This window comes from Alligator mississippiensis, chromosome 7 (genome assembly GCF_030867095.1).
Source record: "Alligator mississippiensis isolate rAllMis1 chromosome 7, rAllMis1, whole genome shotgun sequence".
NCBI classification, from domain to species: domain Eukaryota; kingdom Metazoa; phylum Chordata; order Crocodylia; family Alligatoridae; genus Alligator; species Alligator mississippiensis.
Genome location: NC_081830.1, coordinates 36,983,770 through 37,007,760, shown reverse-complemented (window position 1 = coordinate 37,007,760; position 23,991 = coordinate 36,983,770). Strand labels below are relative to the sequence as shown.

At 44.7% G+C, this 23,991-nt stretch overlaps 1 protein-coding gene across 1 annotated transcript in view; it reads left to right on the top strand.

Moving 5' to 3' along the window:
• NEU4 (neuraminidase 4) overlaps nucleotides 1–18,695 on the top strand; it is a 36,994-nt gene extending 18,299 nt beyond the window's left edge. Inside the window, exons 3-6 of the mRNA XM_019499825.2 lie at nucleotides 11,334–11,563; nucleotides 11,846–12,051; nucleotides 12,592–12,847; nucleotides 13,796–18,695. Coding sequence (XP_019355370.1) covers nucleotides 11,518–11,563; nucleotides 11,846–12,051; nucleotides 12,592–12,847; nucleotides 13,796–14,886 — 1,599 coding nt within the window. The 5' untranslated portion in view covers nucleotides 11,334–11,517 and the 3' untranslated portion in view covers nucleotides 14,887–18,695. The remainder of the gene's footprint in view (nucleotides 1–11,333; nucleotides 11,564–11,845; nucleotides 12,052–12,591; nucleotides 12,848–13,795) is intronic.
• Nucleotides 18,696–23,991: the final 5,296 nt, after the last annotated feature.

The window sequence follows — 23,991 nt, the reverse complement described above, 5'->3', positions numbered from 1 at the left end:
GGCCTAGTGGGCTGTGACCAGTTCACTAGGCATGAATACAATTAAACTAGTCCCAAATGAACTGGAATGATTTAATCCAGTTAAGAGGTAGACAATGCCTATGCTATGTGCCACATTGCTGTTTGGGGCTTCAGGACTGGGTGAAAATTTCTCCAGTTCAGACCTGGGCACATCTACTAAGCACTGTGCCCCTTGCAAACTCAGGGGGAAAAGGACAGCCTGTGAGGCATAGAAAGGAGCAGGATTATAACAGAAAACACTGTGGACATTCTGGACTTGCTGCAGCCCACAAGCAGCTTGGGCCTTGCTGCCATAAATGAGAGCTGCCAGGGACTATTTTGATGCCTAAATATGACAGAGACAGATGTAAAACCTTGGAAGCTTAGAAACTTCCAAGACTATTACAGTGAGATGTGACAGACACCTACCATGTTCAAAAAGACTGGTGGCAATGTGCTTCCTTGTTCTTATGCAGATGAGGTTCTTTGGGTAAATGGAATAGCTTTTATTAGACCAACTAAATAGTTGGAAAAATTGTTCTTTGCAAGCTTTTGGGCACAAACACCCTTCTTCATGCACTCTTTCTATGCTTAAAGAAGGGTGTTTGTGCCTGAAAGTTTGCAAAGAACAATTTTTCCAACTATTTAATTGATCTAATAAAAGATATTGTATTTATCTGAAGAACCTTGTCTACCTATGTCCTTAGACCAGCACAGCTACAACCAACACCTTCCTTGTTCTTGACTCCTTGGCAGGATGCAACTGCCCAGGCAGATAAACTGCTCTGAAGAGCTGGAGCTGATTTTGGCACACAGCATAAAAACAGACATAGGATTTCTCCCAGGACAAAGTCTTCTATTCTGGGATCCTACAGAAATACAAGCCCAATGTCCCACTTTAAGTACCTGTGAAATGTCCAAGATAACACTTTTTCTGGGGCTAATTTGAGTTTAATTGTCATTCATGTGTAAATGCCTGTGTCTGTTTTGATGCAAGTCAAAGCCCAGGGCACTCAGTGCCGGGATAAACCCAACATCTGTTTTCACTCAGAGAGACACTTTGGATCTAAGAAGTGATCAATTTTGTGCACCTGCCAAGGTCCCATGCAGCTGATGGGTGACATTGAGTTAAGTTCAGCTTGGGTATACACTATTGTTTTAATAATATGCTTTTTCACTTGTGCCCTATTCTCAATTGACTGGGATGGGTAGGCAGGAGGGGCTGCTGTGAGAGGGATGCCAGAATTTCAAGCAGATCCTTCTTTCCTCTGTAGAGTTAGCCCAAGCCCAAAGTTCTTAACTATATACAATTTATTAAGTTATAGTATACATAAACGTAAAACTAAATATCATATACATATATTTACACAGTGAACACTAACCAATAACCAAGGTCAAACCCTAAATAACACTATTTACAATGTCACAATACAACATTTCAATTACAAAATGTAAGGTGCAAACATGAACAATCTTAATAACATTTATCCCTTAACATAGTCCCTGAGCCACGGCAAGAGATGGTCCTCCTTCCAGTGGGGTCCCTTGTGAGTTGTCCAGGAAGCACCAGGGGCCCTGTCTCTAGTGGGTTATGGAATAGAGAAAATCCCACACAACTTACTGATTCATTTTGATGCACTGGCTGGGGAAATTGTTAGTTGATTGCACGATTTCACAATGATTACACTCTTAATTCATACAACACAATTTTATTTTAAAATTCTTTGCTACGCATATAACACTGCTTAGCTTTAAGAAATACCACAAACATTAAGAACACAATAATTACATATATCAGAAACAATGCTCCGAATGTACTTCCTTCCCAAACAATGCTATAAGAATTAGTATTACAAAAACAACTACAATTACAACTAAAAGTTAAATTTGAATCAATACTATTATTTTCATAATATACTTACAATCCTATAATTCCAAGAAGCCAAACACCTAAATATGGTTTCATTCCTCAGTAGTACAATTTAATGGGTTGGCCTCAGTAGTACGGTTCAATGGGCTCGCCTCAGCAATAAGATTCAACGGGCTGGCCTCAATACTGATAGGACTAAGTCCGCTTCCTTCAGTCCCTTTCGGGCGCTCTGCAGCTTCAGCGTGAACTAAGAGATTCGTGTTCACGGAGAGGGTGGGTCAGGTGATCAGTTTGATCCGGCCTACACTTGCGAGTCTTCCTTCATTGTTCTGCAAGTGAAGTCACCTCCAAATTGGGAGAGTAGGTTACAGTTTTTATTGAGTGAGTTGCCGTCTAGGGCCCCTCCTACCCAAACCTGTCACTACTCCCAAATTTGGGCTCAGATCTTACTTTACAGATTTTTTTGCTTGGTAATTAGTTTCTTTTGTTGATCATTTTAATTACTTTGGGGAACTTCCATACCACTACAAGTGACCTTTTCTTTCCAATTTTTTCAAAGGCCCTAGGGTTTGATCTCTCGGAATTCAGGATATTTGCTTAAGGGTCATTTTTAGGTTCTCTTTGTTAAAGGCCTCTAAAGATAAAATTCAAGAGTTAAGACTTTGAGCAAAGTCAGGACCTTCTGCACGTAGACCAAAACAATAGCCTAGATAAGAAGATAAATCTTGTCTTCTTCCTAAAACTGGCTAATGGGCAACTATTACAAACATTAAAACTATTTCATTCAATATGACAGGCCCCTCCCCTTAGGGACTTGACTATGCAGGGGCTGCTCACCCAGCCCCTTCTCTGGGTTAGCCCACCCCAAATGTCTTTCCCCTGTGGGACTCACACTCCCCCTGGTGGTGATGGTCAGGGTGCAGCTCAATGGGGTCTCCTCTGCTGGAGTGCCTCTCCAGGCCTCTCCTGCATTGCTAGGCTCCTCTCCACCCTGTGCCCCGCTCTGGGCACCGAGGGCTCAGCATCTCTCAGCTGCTGGCTCCTGGGCCTCACACTGCAGTTCTACTATGTCCCCGTGCCCTGGCTCGGCACTGAGGGCTCTCTTAGCACAGGCCAGGCCCTTCAGGCTCCAGCCAGCCATTCTCATGCTGGGTGACTAACCCAAGCAGCCTCCGCTGCTCCCTGGCTCCCAAGGCTTGGGCCCATGTGCCGCCCTAAGCACCATGGGACCTGGCTGCTTGCCGGGAGATGGGGCCTGAGCCGCCTCACTGCAGCCCCCAAGGCCCTGCTGGGGTTGCAGGCTCAAGCTGCCGCTTGCGGCTCCCAAAGCCTGGGCTCCATGCACCGAACTGTGCACCATGATGGGCCTGAGCAGTCTCACACCGCTCCCAGGGCCAGGTCTCCGTGCATCGTCCCTGTGCGCTGTCAACAGCCCAAGTGGTCTCGCGCTGCTCCCAGGGCTCTGCCCCTGAAGTCATCCGGACCTGACAGTTTGCAGTCTTCAATCAGGTCAGGGAGAGCTCTTCTCCCCCTCCCCTCAGGAAAGGGGCATGACTTTATTTCTCCTGCTGCCTCCTGATTGGTGGATGGGCTCCACCAATGAAAACAGCAGGATATCAAGCCTTGACTCAACCCAAGCTCTGAAAGGTGAGCCTGCTACACACTAATGCTCTTGTTCTTAATAAATGGTCCTGGGCTTTGTGAAAGCTGCCTGATCACTATTTTATTGCCACTGTCCTTGAGAAAGAATGTGGTTTAACAGAGGAGATTCTGTTGCTAATTAACTAGTTTCTCTTTCCCCTCTGGGAGACATCACTGCACAAAGGAAGGGTCCTGAGTTCCCCTTTCTCCATCATTTAGGATGAGAGTAGCATTGGAGAAGCTGGCCTTCTAGGGGCAGGATATGGCTACTTCTGGCTCTGCTAACTATAGTAGCACTGTTGGCTCTAGACTAGCAAGGAGTGAAGCCAGAGAGAAGGGCCAGCAAGACTGTGAGGGAGGAGGCTGGAGTGTTGAGCCCAGCCACTGAGAGGAGAAGGCTGAAGGAAGGAAAGAACCAAAATGGCAGGTATCCTGAGCTGTGCAGGGAGTACTGGTATAGGTTTCCCTTGCTTTATGCTGTAAATGCATTCCTGGAAAATGGTGCATAACTCAAATTTTTATAAAGGAAACCCACTTTACAATGTAACAAATAAGGATATGTTCCAAGACCTCAACTGTACTGACCCCCAGACCCATTTCTACCACTTTTACAAGACAATTTTGGGACTCGCCAACAGCAGACAGTACACACAAGCACAGGGCACTATCATAATGGGGATGGCAACTACAGGAACACGTGCCGCAGACAACGAGCAAGGAGCACAGATCCACTCAGGAGACTATATTTTGGTGCAATACCACAACATACTGCACAAAGTAGCTAACCATGGGCTTCCACCACACTACTCGCATAAGAGTGAATTTACCTCACATATAATGAATTTTTGGTATAAAAAGGGTCATTGTGTAAGAGCAAATTCTCACATACAGAACCCGCATAAAGTGAGGGAAACCTGTACTATGCTCAGCCTGGATAGAGTGTGGCAGGACAACCATCTCCTACAACTGCAAACTGAGGACCTCTCCAGAGAGACACTACAAGAGGGCACGGCAGGTGAGATGAGCAGGAGATACTGATCCTTCTGTCACAGGTAGCAGTAATAAACAGCATCTTGCCATTTTGCAAAGAGGAAAGTATCAATAGTCCAGAAAGGCATGTGCAGCAGGATGAAAAGCACAATCACAAGAGAGATAATTTTCTCATCCCAGACAAGGTCAGTTCATCATCCAATATTTTGCTGATTTGAATGCTCTGATTTACATAGAGATAAGGCTGTCTGATGTAAAATAATGAGAGTGAGACTGCACCAGTGACAATGACATTAAGCTATAATAAAACAGGCTTGGGTGAGACATCTAACCAGAAAACATATGGGAAGTTAATGCTTTGCAAAGTACCCAGAGGACCTGAGGTAAGCGAATCCACATTTCAAACCAAATTGCATGAATACTCCTAGATCATGTGTGGTTCCTAAAGTCCAACATGATTTCAGTGGTGCAATGATTGTGACTTCAGCACATTTATCAGCACATTCATCATCTTCTGCAAGCCATATCTCATGAAGAACTTCATATGTCCCAGATAAGGCAGCCTACATTGGTTCATTGGCTTCATAGGACTAGCTGAAGGCAGCAAAGTAGACCGTGAGTTCATTAGGCTCCCTGCCACCACGCTGCTCTGCTCCAGAGAGCCCAGCCACCACAGCAGCTGGACCAATAAGAGAAATGGCCATTAGGCAGGAGCCACGCACCTCATTTTAATCCCTGCTGGCCAGTCTTGACGCACAGGCCACCAGTTGGACAGTCCTTATCTACACTGTAAACTCTAAGCTCACCCCCTCCTTGGGGCCTGGGAACTACTGAACTTCAGGGTACGAGGTCAACCCTGCCCTTTCCTCCCGTCTGTTTGGAACTCCACCAGGTTTGCAGGCCCTGAGCCCAGGAAGTCCCTGGGAGCAACCCCTCAGTCCTCTGTTCCTGATGTCTTTCTGGCACCCTACTTCCTGTTTCTGTTGCCCCTAAGTAGAGTCCCGCATGGAAGAAGAAACATCATTCACAGATCGGTTCCTAGAAGGACTCCCACCCAAAAAACAGAAACCACAAAGTAGACAGCTTTAGTGAGAATCACAGGATGAGATACAGATAGCATAAGGCAGCTCTTTGGCTATGTCTCTTTACCTAAATACTGATGTAGACATATCGTTAAAAAGTTTTAGCTAAAGTAACAACTAACAGGTTTCAGTGCTGCTTGAGCAACAACAGGTGCTCAACCTCTGAATTAGACATCACTATGGGCCAGAGATCATGAACTGAGAACCCTTGCTGTGGTATCTCTATAGCTCATTTTACTTCATATTTTAGTTTCTGCTGTACCACTGCTTTGGGAACAGGACCTTCTAAGTGGGAAGTTAATGCAACTTTGAAAGTACATTGTCCAGCAAGGTTTTGGCCACCTGTTCGCCTGTGGGTAAGATTTTTTACATAACTGTATAACACAGTAGGCTAACAGTGCAAGAAGAGAATCAAGCCTTGTTTCTTCAAATGCAGAAGCTGCCAGTCATCTCGTTACCTCTTCTTCCATTCTTATTTGGGAAATGTTGTCTGTGGAGGGCCCTGTGTAACTCCTGACTTCTATGTAAATAGGGAAATTATATTTGTGTCTCTGTGTAAGTACTTTCTCCATTCCTGTGGCCTCTCTAATAATAGATAAGATAGAAATGAAAGGCTTTGGGTACCTGAACTTGGGCCACTGCTGATTAGTTTCACTGCTCCCTGACAATGAGGCCTTTGTTATTCTGACTTCGCTGTTTGAGCCACTATCTGCTGACTCGGGGGTTTTTGCTGGTCACTGAGGAGCTCTGCTATTAGAGTTTTGTGAGAGCTGTTGGGGCAGAGAGAGGGGGATGGAAACTGAAGAGATGGGTCTATTGGGAGAGAACACAATACAAATGAAATGCATCCTGGAGGAATAAAAACAAAATGGGTGACTGGATCACTGGACATTATATTTAAATCAGAATGCAAATAGGACTAGACTCAGGAGAAGGCCAAAGTGTGAGCTGATCTATCAGCATTAATTTTGGGTTAAATTAAGAGGCCAACTGGAAGGGAGCAGGTGAGTTTTTCACTATTCTTTTCCAGTAGTTTAGCTTTCTGTAAAGCTCCCGTTCATTTTTTTTAAGCTCTAGTTGAACATGAATGCCCCAACTACTGTACCTCAGCCCTGAAACTTCTGGTCAAAGGTTTCTCAGTAGCAGATTCCACTCGCAAACTGCTGATTTTCCTCTGAGTCTTCCTTTTGGGGAGGGATGGTGGCAGAGCAGTTAAGGTGTCTCACAGCAGTCTGAGAAGTGCAAATTTGAGCTTTGTTTTGAACTTGTGCTGAAGGCTGCCCCCAGTTAACTGAGCTCTAACTGGGCACATGATTATTTAGACTGGGGAGTCAAAGGCAGCTGGATTTAAGCCACAGTGCTCCCTTTTGCGTGTGTGTGGTTAGTTACAGAAACTGGTGTGCCTTAATCACACTAGCTCCATGTGCCATGAGACTTGGACTCTCCTTGCAGACCATCACTAGGTTCGGAATATGAGCTGTTTGTTTCCTGGTTAAGTATATAATACATGCAACAATATAATGGATATTTAAAGCAGAAACAGGGGCAACTAAAAGGACACTAAACACCCTAATGAAGTCTCCAGGGGTTTGGTGACCTTCTCACTTATACAGTACAGCAGTCATGGGAAAAGTTTATGAAAAATGTAACTAGTTAAAGTTAAAAGCTAGCAGCCTTTAAAAATAACTTGAGTTAAGTTAAAATTTAAATATTTCCACTTTCAACTAGTTAAAAGGTAAGTAAAAAAGAGAGTAACTAATTAAAAGTTAAGTTGATTCGTGAGACATGAGTGAAACATGCATTGGCTCTTAGCATCATTTTTCATTTTCAAATGCAAGAAGTGGGTTTCTTTTCCAGAAGCTGACACTAATTTACTCAGAACTCACCCTGCTTTACCCGAAAACAATGTTATACTTGTCATACAGTTTTCAGAATAACAGTTTACCAATACCTATGTAATGTTAGATCCTTCTCACCCTGTCCATGTGAAGTACTTTGTAAAAGTCAATGCATCATATAGGTATACTAGAATAACAGAAAAAAGATATTCATAGCCAGGTGACAAATGAAAGCTGTTTCCACAGAAAACCTCTGTTGTTACAATTTTTTATTGCTCATAAGGTAACAAAAGGGTATAAAATACATCTGAATTAGAAATAATGAAAGTGCCTGAAAATCAAAATTAAATCAAAATGAGAAAATCTATTTAAATGAGAGACTGTTCAGTTCCATAGCAGAAATGGTTTAAACATGTGTATTGAACTTTAGCAAAAGCTGCATTTCAAAACTGACATCTGACAGTTTTCCTCTTCTGTCTTGCAAAACTAAGCCCCCATTACAGAACAATCACTCTACATGGGCAGATGAGGGAATGCTTGTATTATAACGGATTAATAGTTTTTCATAGTAGGTGACATCTCCGATAAGTTTCTCACAGATGAGAAGTAATGCTCAACTTCTTGGGCCCTGGGCTGCTGGTTCTGATTTTCATTAAAATTTAAAAAGTCATCATTTGCTTCACCCTCACTACTTGCTCCCACTCTTACTGGGATCAATGTCTCTGCTTGCTTGTGCTTGTTCCCTCTCCTGCAGCCACCTGGCTGTCCCATCGACTTCTGCAAATGCACAGAAAATGCCAGCATGAACTAAGGAACTCTGGGATGTGCTGTTCTTAAGAGACCAGTTTTCATAGGAAGGCACACTACTCTCCGTCTCTCAGCCAAGAAGTCCTACAGTTTCAATAAAGAAATATCATTCCATGCAAGTCCTAGAGAGTGGCTGTGTCAGGAAAAACTCTGGGAAAGCTGAATTTCAGTATTTTTTTAACTTTTAACTTATTTAAAAAAAACCTTAAAGGTAACCTTTTTTTTTAACTAGTTAAAGTTAAAAGTTGACAGCTAAAAAATGTAACTAGTTAAAGTTAAAAGTTAGCCATTTCTTTAACTTTTTAACTAGTTAATTAACTAGTTAATTCCCATGATTGCCATACAGGATTATGGAGTCAAAGGACCAAATTTTCTGCTGGTAGAAATTCATCAACGTCACTGGAAAGAGACTGATTTCATTAGCCAAGGACCTGATCTGAGGTCTCACCAAACACAGTTAATTATGGCTCCATATGCTGCATCTATCTTTGTGTAAGAAGGTGTGGGCTCTATTATGCAGAAGTATAGATTGACTCAGCTCACATGCATCAGATATAGGGAAATTCCAGAGGGCAGTTTTCTTCTGGCTGTTGAATTGCATCAGTTTGATTCATAGATAATAGAGTCAGAAGGGACCCAATGGATCATCATGTCTGACTCCCTGCCCCTGGCAGGAAAGAGCACCGAGGTCAGATGACCCCAGCCAGGTGATTGTCAAGCCTCCTCTTGAAGACCTCCAAGTTACATGACAGCACCACCTTTCTTGGAAGCCCATTCCAGATTCTGGCCACCCTTATTATAAAAAATTTCTTCCTAATGTCTAACCTAAATCTACTCTCCACTAGTTTGCACCCATTATTCCTAGTTACTCCCTGAGGCGCTCTGGTAAACAGCACATCCCCAATTCCCCGCTGTCCTCCCCTGATAAATTTATAGGTGGCCACAAGGTCACCCCTCAGCCGGCTTTTGTATAGGCTGAAGAGAACCAGATCTCTCAATCTCTCCTCATAGGGTCTTTCACGGAGACCACTAATCATGTGGGTGGCCCTCCTCTGAACCCTCCCCAGATCCTCCATGTCCCTCTTGAAGTGCGGTACCCAAAACTGGACACGGTGCTCTGGCACTCTTGCTTTGCAATTCTATGCTGGAGCTCAAAGAAGAGACACAGTTGACATCGGGAAAGCCATCCCCACACCTTAGCTTCCTCGGTGTCCTCCTTCTATCCCTGTCACTTCTGCTTTAGCCCCATTTCAGTACCATCCTGATCTTACACTATTAGCACAGCAGATGGCTATTTAAGCTATTTTGGCTGATGAAAATACTAGCCTCAGTTGTGCTGCTTAGCAACACATCCATGGGAGAGGTGGTTTACAGGTGCATTTATTTTTTGTGCCTGCCATCCAAGTGCAGGAGCTGCATCTCTCATTTCCTGACTCCCAGTACATATAAACTACTTAGAGTAGCTGCCTCTCAGTCATGTGTTTATAATTCCCCCTGCAGATGCAAAATGCCTACAGATGAAAAAGCCAGACCTCAGTCTAGCTGAAAATGTGTCCCTTTGATCTCTGAAGGGGCTGTGATGTTTGTAACCAAGTGGAGTCTTCTTAATCCAAAAATTCAGCATTTTTCTCATGTTTATAACACTGCTCTAACACTAACACACTATAGGCAAGTCAGTTTATCTTCCTGAGGCTCAATTACCTCCTCTGCAGAACAACAATAATACTTTCCTAATTCACAAGGGTACTGTGAGACTTTAAAAAAAAAAAAAAAAAAAAAAAAATATATATATATATATATACAGAGAGAGAGAGAGAGAGGGGTGTTTCATTTTAGTCATTTTTTCATTTTGTGTGTGTGTATATAAGTGGTGCTTCATTTAAATCATGGAAAAATGTGGATTTGGGGTTACTTTTTGAACTGAAAATTGGGGATTCATTTTAAATCAGAGAAAACCAGGATCCTTAGTGATGATCTATTGGCTTCCATATGAATTATATTTTAGGAATGTTCTTTTCCTGCAGGTCCTCTTGTAACAAATTATGTATGTTGCAGATGTCAAAGAACAGCCAATGGAAGAATCTAGTGGTGTGCCAACTCCCTCTTCTTTCTTTTCCCCCCCTTTATTTATTAATCCTACCCATAAAATAACAAGTCTAACATTCAAAGATATATCTGAATATCTGATCTTCCCAAATATAGATATTAATCTTCTATCAACAGTGCTACTGCAACCCCAACCAATGCCCACAGAAGTCATATCCTCTCTGTTTTTCAGTGGCATGTGCAATACAAAGACGGTGCCCTACCTGTAAACATAAATAAAAGGAAGCTTTCTAGGCACGTTTTGACCCTGTTACCCTAGAGATACCTTTTTGTTTTCATATGACAAGGATATATGGCTAATCTTGTGCGGCAGCACACTTCAGCTGTGTCAACTTTGCTCAAAACTGGTATTTAATATATTTACTTTTAGGCAGTTCCCAGAAAAATGAAGATCTTGCAAAGAACACACATCTATGATCCCTCTGTTCAGAAGGTTGCATGTCTTTTAGTTAGTCCTGTAGATGGTCAATACTTGTCTGTCATTTTGGGGAGTGGCGGGGGTTGACAATGTACTATACACAACTCGAGTGTCAGTATTTGTTTTGGCTCACTTCCCTTACAATCGCGCTGTATAGAATTCAAACCAACAAACTGATTCTACATTTTTTGCAGGATTTTTGCAGGATGAGGATGTCCCTCCTTTTTCTTTAGAAAAAAAAATGGTAAAGGCTCTAAAGCAAAAGGCAGTTCAGTCAGTGGAGTTCAGAAACAACCTTTTTAATATTTTAAAGAAACAGCCTCTGCATACTCTGCAGGAACTGCAGACTTCCCGTGTTCTCATTTAGGTCTTGACAGAGGGGTGTGCATGGGTTTTCCTAGAGGTACCCCCCATATGTGGAGCTTCTGTGGTCCAGTGTGAGAGAGTGTGCAGTGCACCATGGGAGCACCATGTGCACCATTACAGCCTTTGCCAGCAGGGTCATGCCTAGAGTAGGGACAGGTGGCTGTTTGACAGCCCTTCCATAAACAAAAGCCCAAACAATCACTCTTCTTTTTCCAGCCTATATTTATGGATCTGCCTGGACAAAACAGGGCCAAGGATGGTTGAATTTGTTTTCTGGAATCCCTGGCTGGGTTGAGCAAGATTATTTCTGGAAGGTGCCCTGAATCCTTTACAAGTTCCTACCTTGGAGACCATGAGTGTACCCTGCTGAGTAGATCAGACTACCGCTGCTTATGCCCACATGCATCAGGCCAGTGTTCTCTGCCTGTTCATGTTCCACTCAGCAGGTGCGTCTACACATTCATTACTGTCCTTTTGCTAATGTGCATTAAATTTAGTACCTCCATTGTGAGGTACAAGAAAAAGGTGCATTAGCCTATTTTAATGTGCATTAGTGAAAGTCCATGGTTTTTCTGTGATGCTTTAATGTGCATTAAAATAGGCTAATGTGCATTAAAGTGCACATGTAAATGCACTCACTTGAACCACTGGCTGAGAGGGTGAAGCTGCCTCTATCTTTCCTATTTCTTATAGATAGGCATTTATGTGTTTTCTGCCCCTTGCTTTAGCCAGGATGGGGTCTCGTCATTTTCCAGCTCGAACAGTGCTTTTTGAGAGGGAACTGAATGGAGTGACTTACCGCGTCCCTGCTCTGCTCTACATCCACTGCGTGGGAAAGCTGCTGGCCTTTGCTGAGGAGAGGCTGAGTGCTGACGATGCTCATGCCAACCTGCTGGTGCTAAGGAGGGGGTCTTTCTACAGGAACTCTGTGGAGGTGAGAGAGTAAGGCCAAGAGACATATGAAGGGCAAGAGAGAGGCTATAGCTGGAGTACAACAGTATAACAGCCTTTCAGGCACCATTTCACAATGATTTAACTTACAGCAGCCCTGAAGCTGCTGGGTGTTTTGTGCTGCAGGATGGGGAAGGAGATGAATAGCCTCATATTGCTTTGCTCCCAGTATCCTGTCCTGTACTAAGCATAATGTGGCTGGACCTGAGAAGCAAGTCTCTTGTGCCTATTTTATTGGTGAACTGCTGTGCAGAATAACTATTTTTCTAGCTCTGTAAGAGCATCACAGCTTTTGCATCCAGTTGGGAGAACTGCATCAAACTGGAAGAATCATGGAAAAGGAGAACTATGAATGGGCAGAGCTGTGGAGTGTGTGGGAGGAGGTGGCTGAAGTGACTTGGGAGGCAGTGGATGAACTCTGCAGTCCAGGAGGAAAGGTGCACAGTCTGAGGGAGAAGATGAGCAAAAGAAGGAGAGGATCAGTCAGGAACCTCACCCTGTCCTGTCCTCGTCTCTTTGACAGTGGGAAGACATGAGAGCACTCGAGACTGCAACCTTGAGGCACCATCGGTCCATGAACCCCTGCCCAGTCTATGACGAATTCACAGGCATAGTCTTCCTCTTCTTCATTGCTGTACTAGGCAAGACTCCTGAAGCTTATCAGATTATTACGGGTCATAATGCCGCCCGCCTATGCTATGTGGCCAGTTCCGACCAGGGTCTGAGCTGGAGCAAGGTTACCGACTTGACAGAACAGGTCATCGGCAGAGCCATTGAAGGTAAACATCCCAGGAACCAGGTAGGGAGAGGAAGGGAGAGAAGAAATTCAGAGTGTGCTGTGGGGGATAAGCTGTTCTTTCTTAGCGTCTCTTTAGCATAAATCAAAACAGTATCTGGTTTAAGGCAGGGAGTTCTGGGTGGAAGCCCATTGAGGTGTGTCACTGCCCCTCCTCAATCTGCCCAGAGCTCACCTACCCAGCTTGTGCCCAGGCCTGTAATTTTGGATGAATCCCCAGGATCCTGGAATTAGGAACACCCATAGGTGGCAGAAGGCCAGGGCTAATGGGACTTAGCCCCCCCCACGACTAATTTTACAGAAGCTGGTAACAGCAGCAGCACCATGGTGCCACCATGCCCTGCTGCTGCAATGCCATCCCCCTGCCACACACTCCTTTGCTGCCACGTACAGCACCAGAGCACACTGGCCCCAGAACAGCCCTGTGGGAGGGAGGGGGCAGGGGTCAGGTTACTCAGCCCCACCCCCAAAATAATATTTTCTCTTGCCAGCCAATAACAATGGGAGAGAATAACACAGGTGGGACAGGAGAGTCAATAGGAACAGAGGAGGGTCAAGAAGGCAGGGCATTGAGAGGTGGGTAGTATTTGAATGTACTCTTGGTCACCCATGACCTTGACCATGCTGTTTAGTGAGAAGGGATTGGCACTACTTGCCCTGAACCTTCTTCTTGTAATGGGTGCTCTGGGAGTCCAGTTTCCTCTAGATTCAGGGCCCTCCCTTGCCACTTGAAAGTACAGGGCCCTGTGAGGCCGTGTTGCGGCAGAATGCTGGGGCTGTGCTTACGTTGCTAGTACCATGCTGGGTTTGTCAACCTTCGAGGCTCAGCTCCTTTCCCTAGCTCTAAATGCATGTCTGTGGATAAGGAAATTTGGGGGAAAACATCAGAGGAGTGGAGGGATGGTTCCTTACACTGGTCTCTCCTGCACAGAATGGGCCACCTTTGCCCTTGGTCCTGGCCATGGAATTCAGCTCAAGTCAGGGCGTCTGCTGGTGCCTGCCTACGCCTACCACATTGACTGCAAGGAATGCTTTGGGAAGCTCTGCAAAACGACTCCCCACTCCTTCACCTTCTACAGTGATGACCACGGCCAGACCTGGCACTACGGTGAATATATCCCCAACCTGAAGACAGGGGAATGCCAGTTAGCTTCTGTGGATGAGGAAGATGGCAGTAATGTCCTCTACTGTAATGCCAGGAGCCCTTTGGGTTTCCGTGTGCAGGCCCTCAGCACTGACGATGGAGCAGTTTTCCACTTGGGGCAACTGGTCCCACGGCTGGTAGAACCACCGCATGGCTGCCAGGGCAGCATCATTGGCTTCCCTGCTCCTCTCTTCTATAGCCCCAGCAATCCCTACTCATGGCAGAGATCACATGGCTCCATCAATGGCTTAGAGTGCCCATTGTTCTCTAGAAATAGTGCTAGGCTTCAGTATCTTCCTCTCTGCAATGTGGATATTGATACCCTACCAACCGAGCCTTTGATCTGTCAGCCTCAGGGCTACCAACAACATATGGCATCTGAAGGGCCCCATCCACCCAGTAACTGTAGCAATGAAACCCAGGGCACCCCATCCTCTGTTTCATCTTGCAGAAATCAGGGACAGCACAAACCAAGAGCCACTTTCAAATCCAATGTCTTCCACCTCCCAACCTGGCTGCTCTATTCCCATCCAACAAGCCCCAGATCTCGGATCAATATGGGGATTTACCTTAGTACGTTCCCCCGGGATGCAGAGAGCTGGACTGAGCCTTGGGTCATTTATGAAGGCCACAGCGCTTACTCGGATCTGGCCTATATTGAACTACCATACTCTGAGTTCTCAGCTACAGGGATCCCAACCATTGCCTTTGGCTGCCTGTATGAAAATGGGATAAGGTCCCCATATGAGCAAATCTCTTTCAGTCTGTTCACACTGTATGAAGTGATTCAGAACATCCCCCTGAAATCCACATTACCTTACTGTAAGCTCCCCTTGGCTAATAAAAAGAAGAGAAGGAAGTGCTGTGTCATCTCCTAGAGGACCAGGTTCACTGGCTCTCACCTCCTTAATGCCACAGTGAAGGAGAATGATGTGCAGGATGAAAGTTGCTATATGGTGGCATCTGAAGGACATGAAGCTGTTAGCTTCTGCTCAGGCTGAATAGCCAGGGGGGCAGATCATCAGCTGGTGAAAACAGGCATAGTTCCATTGAAGTCAGTTCAGCTATGTTGATTTACACTAGGTAGGGTCTAGCCTATACGATTCAAGGAGGCTGGAAATGGTGCACCCATAATCATACAAACAGTCGGACCAAAGCCAGTAGTTTTATAACATGCATGAATAAGGCTTACTCCTGTAAGCAAAAGTTTGTGAGATCAAACCCATGAGCTGAGTTAATAGCCTAGAATGGTGTTAGGGCCCTGCCATACGTTCAAATTAAAGCTGGATAGAAACCAGCTATAAAGTTGTTACACATTTTCAAACACTAGCTTTGTAGCTGGCTGGCTTTTTTTTGTAACCGGACGGACATTTTTATGGTGTAATTATTACTTTGCGTGTGTGGTCGGTCTAAATTTATCATGTAATATATGTAACGTGTGGCAGGGGCCTTACCTACATAGGCAGTTTACCTTGCAGCAGTATAAGAAAACCATGTGCATACATTTTTACAAATAATCACAAACATCAGTGCAGGATAAATCATTCCTTTAAAATAAGAGCAACATGTTCTTGATCAGCCTAAGAGGCAGTGGAGGCTGAGTCCTGCTATCTTGCACCCCATACCTTTATTTGCATCTTTTAGAATGCTCCTCATCCTTTAGCTAATAGAGCAGACATGCCTTGTTGGTTGGCATTGGACTCCACATCAAAAAAAGCTTGTGGAAATTTTGAATGGAGTTATCTTGCTCTCCTTTTCATCAAAAGGGTAAAACCCCTTTTTTACCTTTCATCCTGGGTCTATTTTCTATTACGTCCTCCATAGGCAGCTTGTTCTGAACAGTTTTCCATAGTGGGTCCTGAGGGAGAATTCTTTTTTAAATCATGAGAACTTGGAAGCAGGGGCTTGAGGAAAGGGTACAAGGGAAGGACTAGAAAAATGCATCAGGGTCTGTCCCAGATCTGCAACCAACTGAGTGAGTCACTTGAGTTAGACACCAAGGGTGCCTATATATGTGCATTGAGGCTGCTCCAATGCACTGTAATTATAGCGCGTCAGAGCATGGTAATTACCATGCTCTAGCAGACTCCAGCGTCACAGGTATCAGTGTCCCCATGCTGAAATATGGTGGCGGGGCGGTTTAACTAAAGCTTGTTCGATGAGTTTTAGTTAAAGGCCTGCTGCCATTTTTCAGCGTGGGGGACAATGATACCCATGATACCCCAGGCACTTTAATTAAAGAGGCTCTTGGAGCCTCTCTAATTAAAGTGTCCCATCCTTCCTGTCCACCAGAGCATGTGTATAATTGTCCCTAGATCCCTGCATAGCAGGCAACTATTTTAGATGTCCAAATGCAGATGTATGTTAATTTCTTTGGTGTCTTAGGTTTGCAGGTGTTGGCTTTCACTTCTGTGCTTCATTTTCCTCATCTTATGGAATGGAGGTAGCACTTGTTCTATGATGCACATAATGTTGGCAATGCCTGGCTTTTGCAGGCCATGAAGGCAAAGTTCCTTCTTCAAGGAGTTCACAGGCTGCAAAGGAGAAAGCTGTCATGGGCTGTGCAGGGGAACAATGGATGGCAATGACCAACACTGAGGGAGGGACTCTGAGCCTTGAACTTCAGGCAAGAACATTATTTACAGGAACTGTGCCGGCCATTATGTTGCAATTCCACATTTATCTTGTGAGTTTATTTCTTAAATGCCTTCTAATCTCATGCCAGCAGAGGACAGGACAGATCCTGTCAGTTTGCCACTGAATTCTGAGAAATGACTGCTACAGAAAGCATTGGAAGGAGGAAATACAGAGAACTAGCACAGGATTAGGTTAAAGCTGTTTACAAACCCAAGGCTCAGGTGGGCATAAGTGAGGAACTGGGTGTGTGAAAAGCAAAGGGAGAGATCAGATGGTTCCTGGATAAAGGGCCTTGCTCTTCTAGCCAGTGTTGTACCACTTGCCAAAGTTGAGGTTATGAAGAAATTCTTTCCTCAAGTCAGATTGGCAAGGACCAGAGAGGGATTGATTTTTGCTTCCCTCTGTTGTGTGGGACATGGTTCTTGTCCTCAGATCTTCGAAACATATAGTAACTACCTTTACCACTTTTGCTGCAGGGGCACGGTATTGGCAGTACTTTTTCTCCCCTGCTTTCACCTATGGTACGTTAAGGGTGTTCTTGGCATTTTGGCTACTGTGTCAGGATGAGGTGCAATTCTGAGGATTTTTTCAATGAAGGGTTGTCTTGAACACAGGGGGGCTGAACTCAGTGGCCTAGGAGGCTGCTTCTAGTCTTCTCTTCCTGAGAGACCATGGTAAGAGGAAGCAGGAATTGTGGTCACGAGGGAGTGGGGGTACCATGTGTAGTCTACAGAAGGTGGGAATGGGTGTCAAGGAAAATGGGGCTGAAGCCAAGGTTGTGTCTACAGCTTTATCTATAACTGGAGAACATGGAAGGGCAACAGGTGAAGGCAAGCAAGGGGCAGCACTGCAGTACACACATGGTGTGCCTAGGGGGTATTTAATGCTAGCAGTAATAAACATCCTTCACTACGACTAGGTTGAGGCCACCAGGCTCCTGTCTCTTTTTTCCCCAGACAGAAACAGTACAGAAGGAGAGACTCCTCCTCACATATCCTTAGTAACTGCCCAGCTGCAGGGAAAGGCACTGGCCTTTTCACTGTTGGGGGAAAGGATATTCCTGGCTGCCTAAGGGGATGGAAAGCAGACAATTTTAGAAAGAACTGAAACCTCTCTCCATGAGTAGCCACAACAGTGCTAGAATAAGAGATGTACATGGATGTGTCCCCACTACCTGCTATAGAGATCCAAGTTACAGAATGCTACAGGTTGGGCATCCCCCTGGACACTTCTTCATGCAGCATTCTGCCTAGAGGTACTAACACCATTCCCAGGGAACAGAGGACTCGCTGTTATACCCTCCCTTAAAACTAAAACTGTGAGGCCTAGTCTGGTCTCTCTCTCTCACTCCTTTAAAAACAGATGAAGGCAAAAGATGCAGACAATAGAAATATTTTGTCTTTCCCTTTATGAATGGAGAAGTAGCCCTATGCAGAGGGCTGTATGTTCATGATCAATTATTTTGGTAGCAGAAGTTTGTATTTTTTGGCTGGATGGCTTATTTGAAAATCTGAAAGAAAAAAAAACTTGGTTTGAGTCTAACCAAAACTAATTTAAAGTTGACCCAAACTGATTTTTTTTGTTCTTTGTTTTGGGCTTAGGCTGACTTTTTTACTTTTTTTCTTTAGGTCAGATTTTAAATAGAAATTATTTTGTTTGGAAGCATCAAGGCAAAACATTTTTCTTTTGTCTGAAATGGTTTAGAGACTGTACCATGGATTGGGGGGGAGGGTGGATTAAATACACTCTTGTTTCCCTTTCAGATCCACTTTCCCCTCTTTTTTCTTACCAAACTTATTCATCACATTTGTGAATTCACATGGATTTTGTACCTCTCCAAGCTTGATTTTTGGAATTTACTATTATGGCAGTTGACTATTTCCTATTCATGGAAAGAAATTTCTCCCACTGCTTATAGCCTCAGATGGCTTTAACTTAATGTCAAAGTCCTGAAGTTAAGGTTGTGTCATTCTTAAGTAGACTTGACATTAAAGTAAAAAATTGTATCAGTTTTTGACAAGCTTTTCAATAAATGCATCATGTATTGGTACCTACGTTGTCAGCATCACTCTTGCATGAGACTTCAGCATATATCTGATCCAGGACCTGTTGAATATCAAGGGACCTACCCAAGCAACATCAGAGAGCATGCATGTAGCCGGTAGCCTTCAAACAGAGGTCAGGTGGTCTCTTTCTGGTCTGAATATATCCAAACAATGTGCAAATCGAAAGGCATGCTGACAAAGACACACTGTAGGAATGGTATCATTAGCTCAACTGTGGCTGCTACATAATGACATATTTAGCTATAAGTCATAAAAGCCATGTCTTCCTGTGAGGACTCACATTTTCCAGTCTGTAACTCTTAACCGTGCTGGAAACCTTCATCTGGAGTTCTCAGTACAATGTGGTACATTCCGCTGGCAAAATAAGAGTGCTTTAAAAACCTTTTGTATTTTCTTCAACTGTCCCCTCAGCAGCAAGACAACTGAGTTCAATGGCAGTTATGCTTCTTGTCAACCATATCTAAAAATCTTAGAGTAGATGCCTCCTGCCTTTATTTAAACTAGCAGACAAGAATTTAACACTGAAGACCACCATCTGGAAGGCAAATCCATAAAAATGCACATAAAAGAATGATTCCTGGAACCTAAGGCTATAAAGTGCATTGAGGGGGGAGAGGGCAAGTCAATCTGCATTCTGACTAATAAAGCAAGTTAAATGAAAAAAAACAAACCCTTATGATCCAAGTCAAAGGGTTTTAAATCTAAAATCGGGAAAATCAGATTTCTTCCTAACAAAGCATGCACAGGGGCACCATTGTTCTTTTCTAAAAGTCTTGGCAATGGACAACCTTAAGTCAGCTCCTCAGGTGATGGAAATCAACATCTCCCAAAAGTCATGCTGGGCTGTGTCAGCTAACAACTTCACCCTCTTTCATTGAAGTATTTGGGCCAAGTTTAAGGTAAAAAGGCATTGGTGCCATCTTGCAATTCTTATTGGATGTAGGCCTTAGATATTTGTTTCACCTGAGAGTAGAATCTGTGAATTAGGTATAGGCCTAACTTTTAAAGTATAGTTAATGGAGCAGCAGCAGCAATTCCCTTACTGAATAGCCTATAGGTCAGAGTACTGAGCAAAGAAGTGGGAGACCTGGTTCAGTGCCCTTCTTAGCCTGAGGGTGTTCAGACCCACAGCTCCCACAAGCCAGGAGAGTGCCAGACTATGAAGCTTGAGTCTAGTCTGGGTAGAACTACCACACACCCCTCCTGTTGACTACCCACTGGCCCTGCTTCAAGCACACAAATTCTAGGCTGTAAGGAGAGCCAGCAAGAGGTGCAATCCTGCGGTTGGGGCACTCAGCTGAGAGCCTTGGGTTCTGGTTCTTGCTAAAAGGACAGTGAAAAATGCACATAGTCAAACAGGGAGGCACCTAATGGGTTAGTCACCTCTAGGGTTATGCAACTGAATGAGACAGGCTTGGATTATAATTTTGGATTTTCATGCCTCAATTCTGGTGAAATCAAGCTCTGCAACAGCAGACAGAACAGCCTGGACTCTTTCTGCCCAAGTTGAGGATCATTTGTTAGACCTCATCCTGGAGCTGCCAAAACTTACTGTACTGGGTGGATGACTTCCACCTCTAGATTTAGCACTCAGCTCAAGACACCCCAGTCCTTATCAGAACTGCAGGAGGGTCCGGGTGGGAGATTGAAACTGAAGCAAGGTACTGGACACAGAAGATCTAAATTCTAGTCCCTGCTGGGTCATCTCCTATTTGAGCCTCCTATCTTTCCTCTGGAAAGATTTAATTTATATATATATAAAGTGATGATATAAAGGTGTGTATATGTATTCTTATTCATATTTTATATATACATACACATGCACACACACGTATACACATGCACACATACGTATACACACACATGTATACACACACCATTATATCATCGCTCCTTTTTGAACTGGTAGGATACTGCACTTGTAGGCAGAAGCCTTAAAGTCCATGGAAGATAAACCTGTGCTTTTTACCCATGTCTGCAACTGGAGCAGATTTCTTACAGCAGTCTTGTACTGCTACCATCCATTTTTTCACCCTCTTACCTTCTGTTGGTAAAATAAATAAATGAATAAATGAATAAATAAAAATACAATTAAATCTGCAAAACTCCCAGGATGGTTGCCAGCATTTGTAGCAGTGCAAGTTTGTTTTAGTTTACTGCCATGGCAGCAACAGTTTAACTAGATTGATTCTCTACAGCAGTGGTTCTCAACCTTTATTTTATACTCAATGCACCCTTCATTAGACTTAAGGCACCCTCCATTAGATGCAAGGCACCCCTTGGAAAATGCCAACTCTTAGCTTTAACTATGGAAAAACAATAAAGCAATTCATCTGTGGCAAAGAACTCAGAAAGACCACAACAGGGCAGAAAGTTTTAGACACTCTAGATTCTTATTTGAAATCTCTAGATTTATATTGTGAATTATATTTGCACACCTAATATTGTTAACACTGCATGGTACCCTTGAAAAGATTTCAAGGCACCCCAAGGTGCTACAGCACCTTAGTTGACAATCACTGCTCTACCATAAGGAATGGGAGGCTCAGAGGCTGGAAAAAAACAGAGCAATTGCATCCCCATTCAATTTACTTCTACATACATTTAGGGAAGCATCTTTGACCCACTGCTGTCACCTGCTGCTCATAGTCCAGCACTGCACTGACTAGAAAACAAAGTCAAAGTCAAATGGCCAAACCTTCCCTGCAAAAGGGTCCATTTTCAAATGTCTGTTAGGTTGAGAGGGAGACACACAAGCAGAGCCTCACAAGGAGAAGCGCGCACCCACCAAACAATCCTGGTCATTATAAGTAACACAGACTGGAAGGAGCTCTGGTACCTTCCTCACTAGAGCAGGAGAGGGTTACCCCACATAGGTCTGAAGGACTCCAGGGTGTCTGCTCCTGATAGAGGAAGCATTAGTGACCACAGGGGCAGGCTACTTCTGTCAGATTCAGTCTCAGTACCAGAGATTCATGTAGCTCCCCCGAAACCCACTGCTCCAAACAGCTGTCAATGTTCGGTCTTTGAGGATCAGTGACTTGGGGTCTGTCATAGTTGGTGTTAATTCCACTGGCTGGCAGTGTTCATTTCAAGTGCTAAGGCTAAGTTCAGACAGTCAAAAAGCCTGAGGCTAAATCACTTCAGTATTTGTTGGTTAGTCTAAGACAGGCTTGTCCAACATGCGGCCCGCCAAGCCATTTTCTGTGGCCCGCGGTGCTGCGACGGGAAACGAAAGTAAACACTGTTTACTTTCGCTCCCACCCCTTGTCTGTCTCCTGTCCCCTCAGCAGCTTCCTAATGGCTGCTGAAGGACTGGGGAAGGGACAAGGTTCCCACACGCACCGCATCAGCTTGACGTTGCCAACGTGGTGGGTATGGGAAGAGGAGAGCCATGCACCGCTTGGGACAGGATGAGCCCAGCTGGAGGAGCAGGGGCTCAGCTGCACTTTCCCCCTATCTGCGCCGGTCAGTCCCGAGCGGCGCACAGCTCCACTGCCACCTCTGCTGGCTGGTGCCGACCCGGGCAGGTCTGTCCCATCTGGAGCAGCACGCAGCTGAAGACAGATTCCCACGTGCTGCTGGGGCTGGGAGGAGCCCAGCCGGGTCAGCACCGGCCAGCAGAAGCGGCGGCGGAGCCATGTGCTGCTCGGGATGGGATGAGCCTGGCCAGAGCGGCAGGGGCTCAGCTGCATTTTCCCCCTGTCTGTGCCTGTCAGTCCTGAGAGGCACACGGCTCCGCTGCCACTTCTGCTGGCTGGTGCTAACCTGGCTGGGCTCCTCCCATCCCCAGCAGCACGTGGGAAGCCAGCTTCAGCTGCATGCTGCTCCAGATGGGACAGTCCTGCCTGGGTCAGCACCAGCCAACAGAAGTGGTGGTGGAGCTGTGTGCCACTTGGGACTGACCAGTGCAGGTAGGGGGAAAATGCAGCTGAGCCCCTGCTGCTCTGGCTGGGCTCATCCTGAGGTTCATTTCATGTTTGTAAAATGCTTGGAGAGCCCCACACAGATGCACTGCATAGAAATGCAAAATATATTTTGACTTATTTGGTTGGCACCTTGGGCTGGGATTTTCAAAGCTGAGTCAAAAGGCCAACTTCCATTAAAATGAATGGGATTTAGAGGGTTCCAAATCTTTTATGACAACTTTGTAACATGCCTATCTACCACTTTTTGCAAATCTCAGCCATAGTTTGGAAGCTCAGCCAAAGAACATAAGAGCTTCTGAACATAAGAGCATAAAAAGTGCCGTGCTTGGTCAGCCCCATGGTCCATCTAGCTCAGTATCCTGTCCCGAACAGTGGCAGAGGTGGATGCTATAGAGGGAGAACTTTGAACTGGTTATTGAGACCCATTTCATTGTCATTTCCTGCAACTTCATTGGTGTCAAAGGTCACATGACATCACTTCCTGAAGTGATACCACTTCCTGTGAGGTCTTTGAATATGGCTTGCCGGCCCACTGGGCGATAAAAAGTTCATGATCTGGCCCCACATTAAAAAAGGTTGGGCACCCCTGGTCTAAGCTGTGTAGGTTGAACTGATAAGCAAGTGAACATTCACATTTGATTCTGGAAATGCAGCCACATGTCTGCAGTGGCCCAGGCCAAGCACACCTCTCTGCTCTGTTGGAGCCAAGACTAGCTCGGCCACCCTGTGGGGGGGGGGGGGTGTGTGCAAAGCATCCTGGGATGCTGAAGGCTTGTAAGTTATTCAATAAACTGATCTAACCTAAATCAGTTAAGTCTGATGCTACATCCATCCAGGCTTATCTTAAACTGGTTTTGGCCACTTTGGAAGTGGTTTATGTGCACTGAACTTTTGTTGTGTTGATGATTTGAACTGGTTTCCGATCACTTATACAGGTTTGTGTGTAATTTCTGTCCCTACCTCAAAGTAACAAGTTGCTGCCACCTCCACCCCCCCAGAAATCTTTACTACCACAAACTTGGGCTTATTTTGAATTTTTTTCTTTTCCCTTGGAGTCCTTAGGGCACACACAGGTCATATTTTCAATCTTTTCTCTGCCATCTCAAAGGCTAGAAACACCCTTTTTTAAATTAAAAGTGGGATCTTCAGGTAATCCCCCATCTCTGGAAGCTGAAGCTTTAAGTAAAAGTCCAAATAGCATGAGACTGAGGTTAAAGGGTTCCACCCCAAGGGTTGCCATTTCATATTAAATAAATTATGTGCCTTTATTTTTTTCCTTCCTCACTGGCTAATGCTTTCAACCTCTGAAGTGAAAGGAGGTGATTCTGTATCTCACCTGCCCACTTGCAAT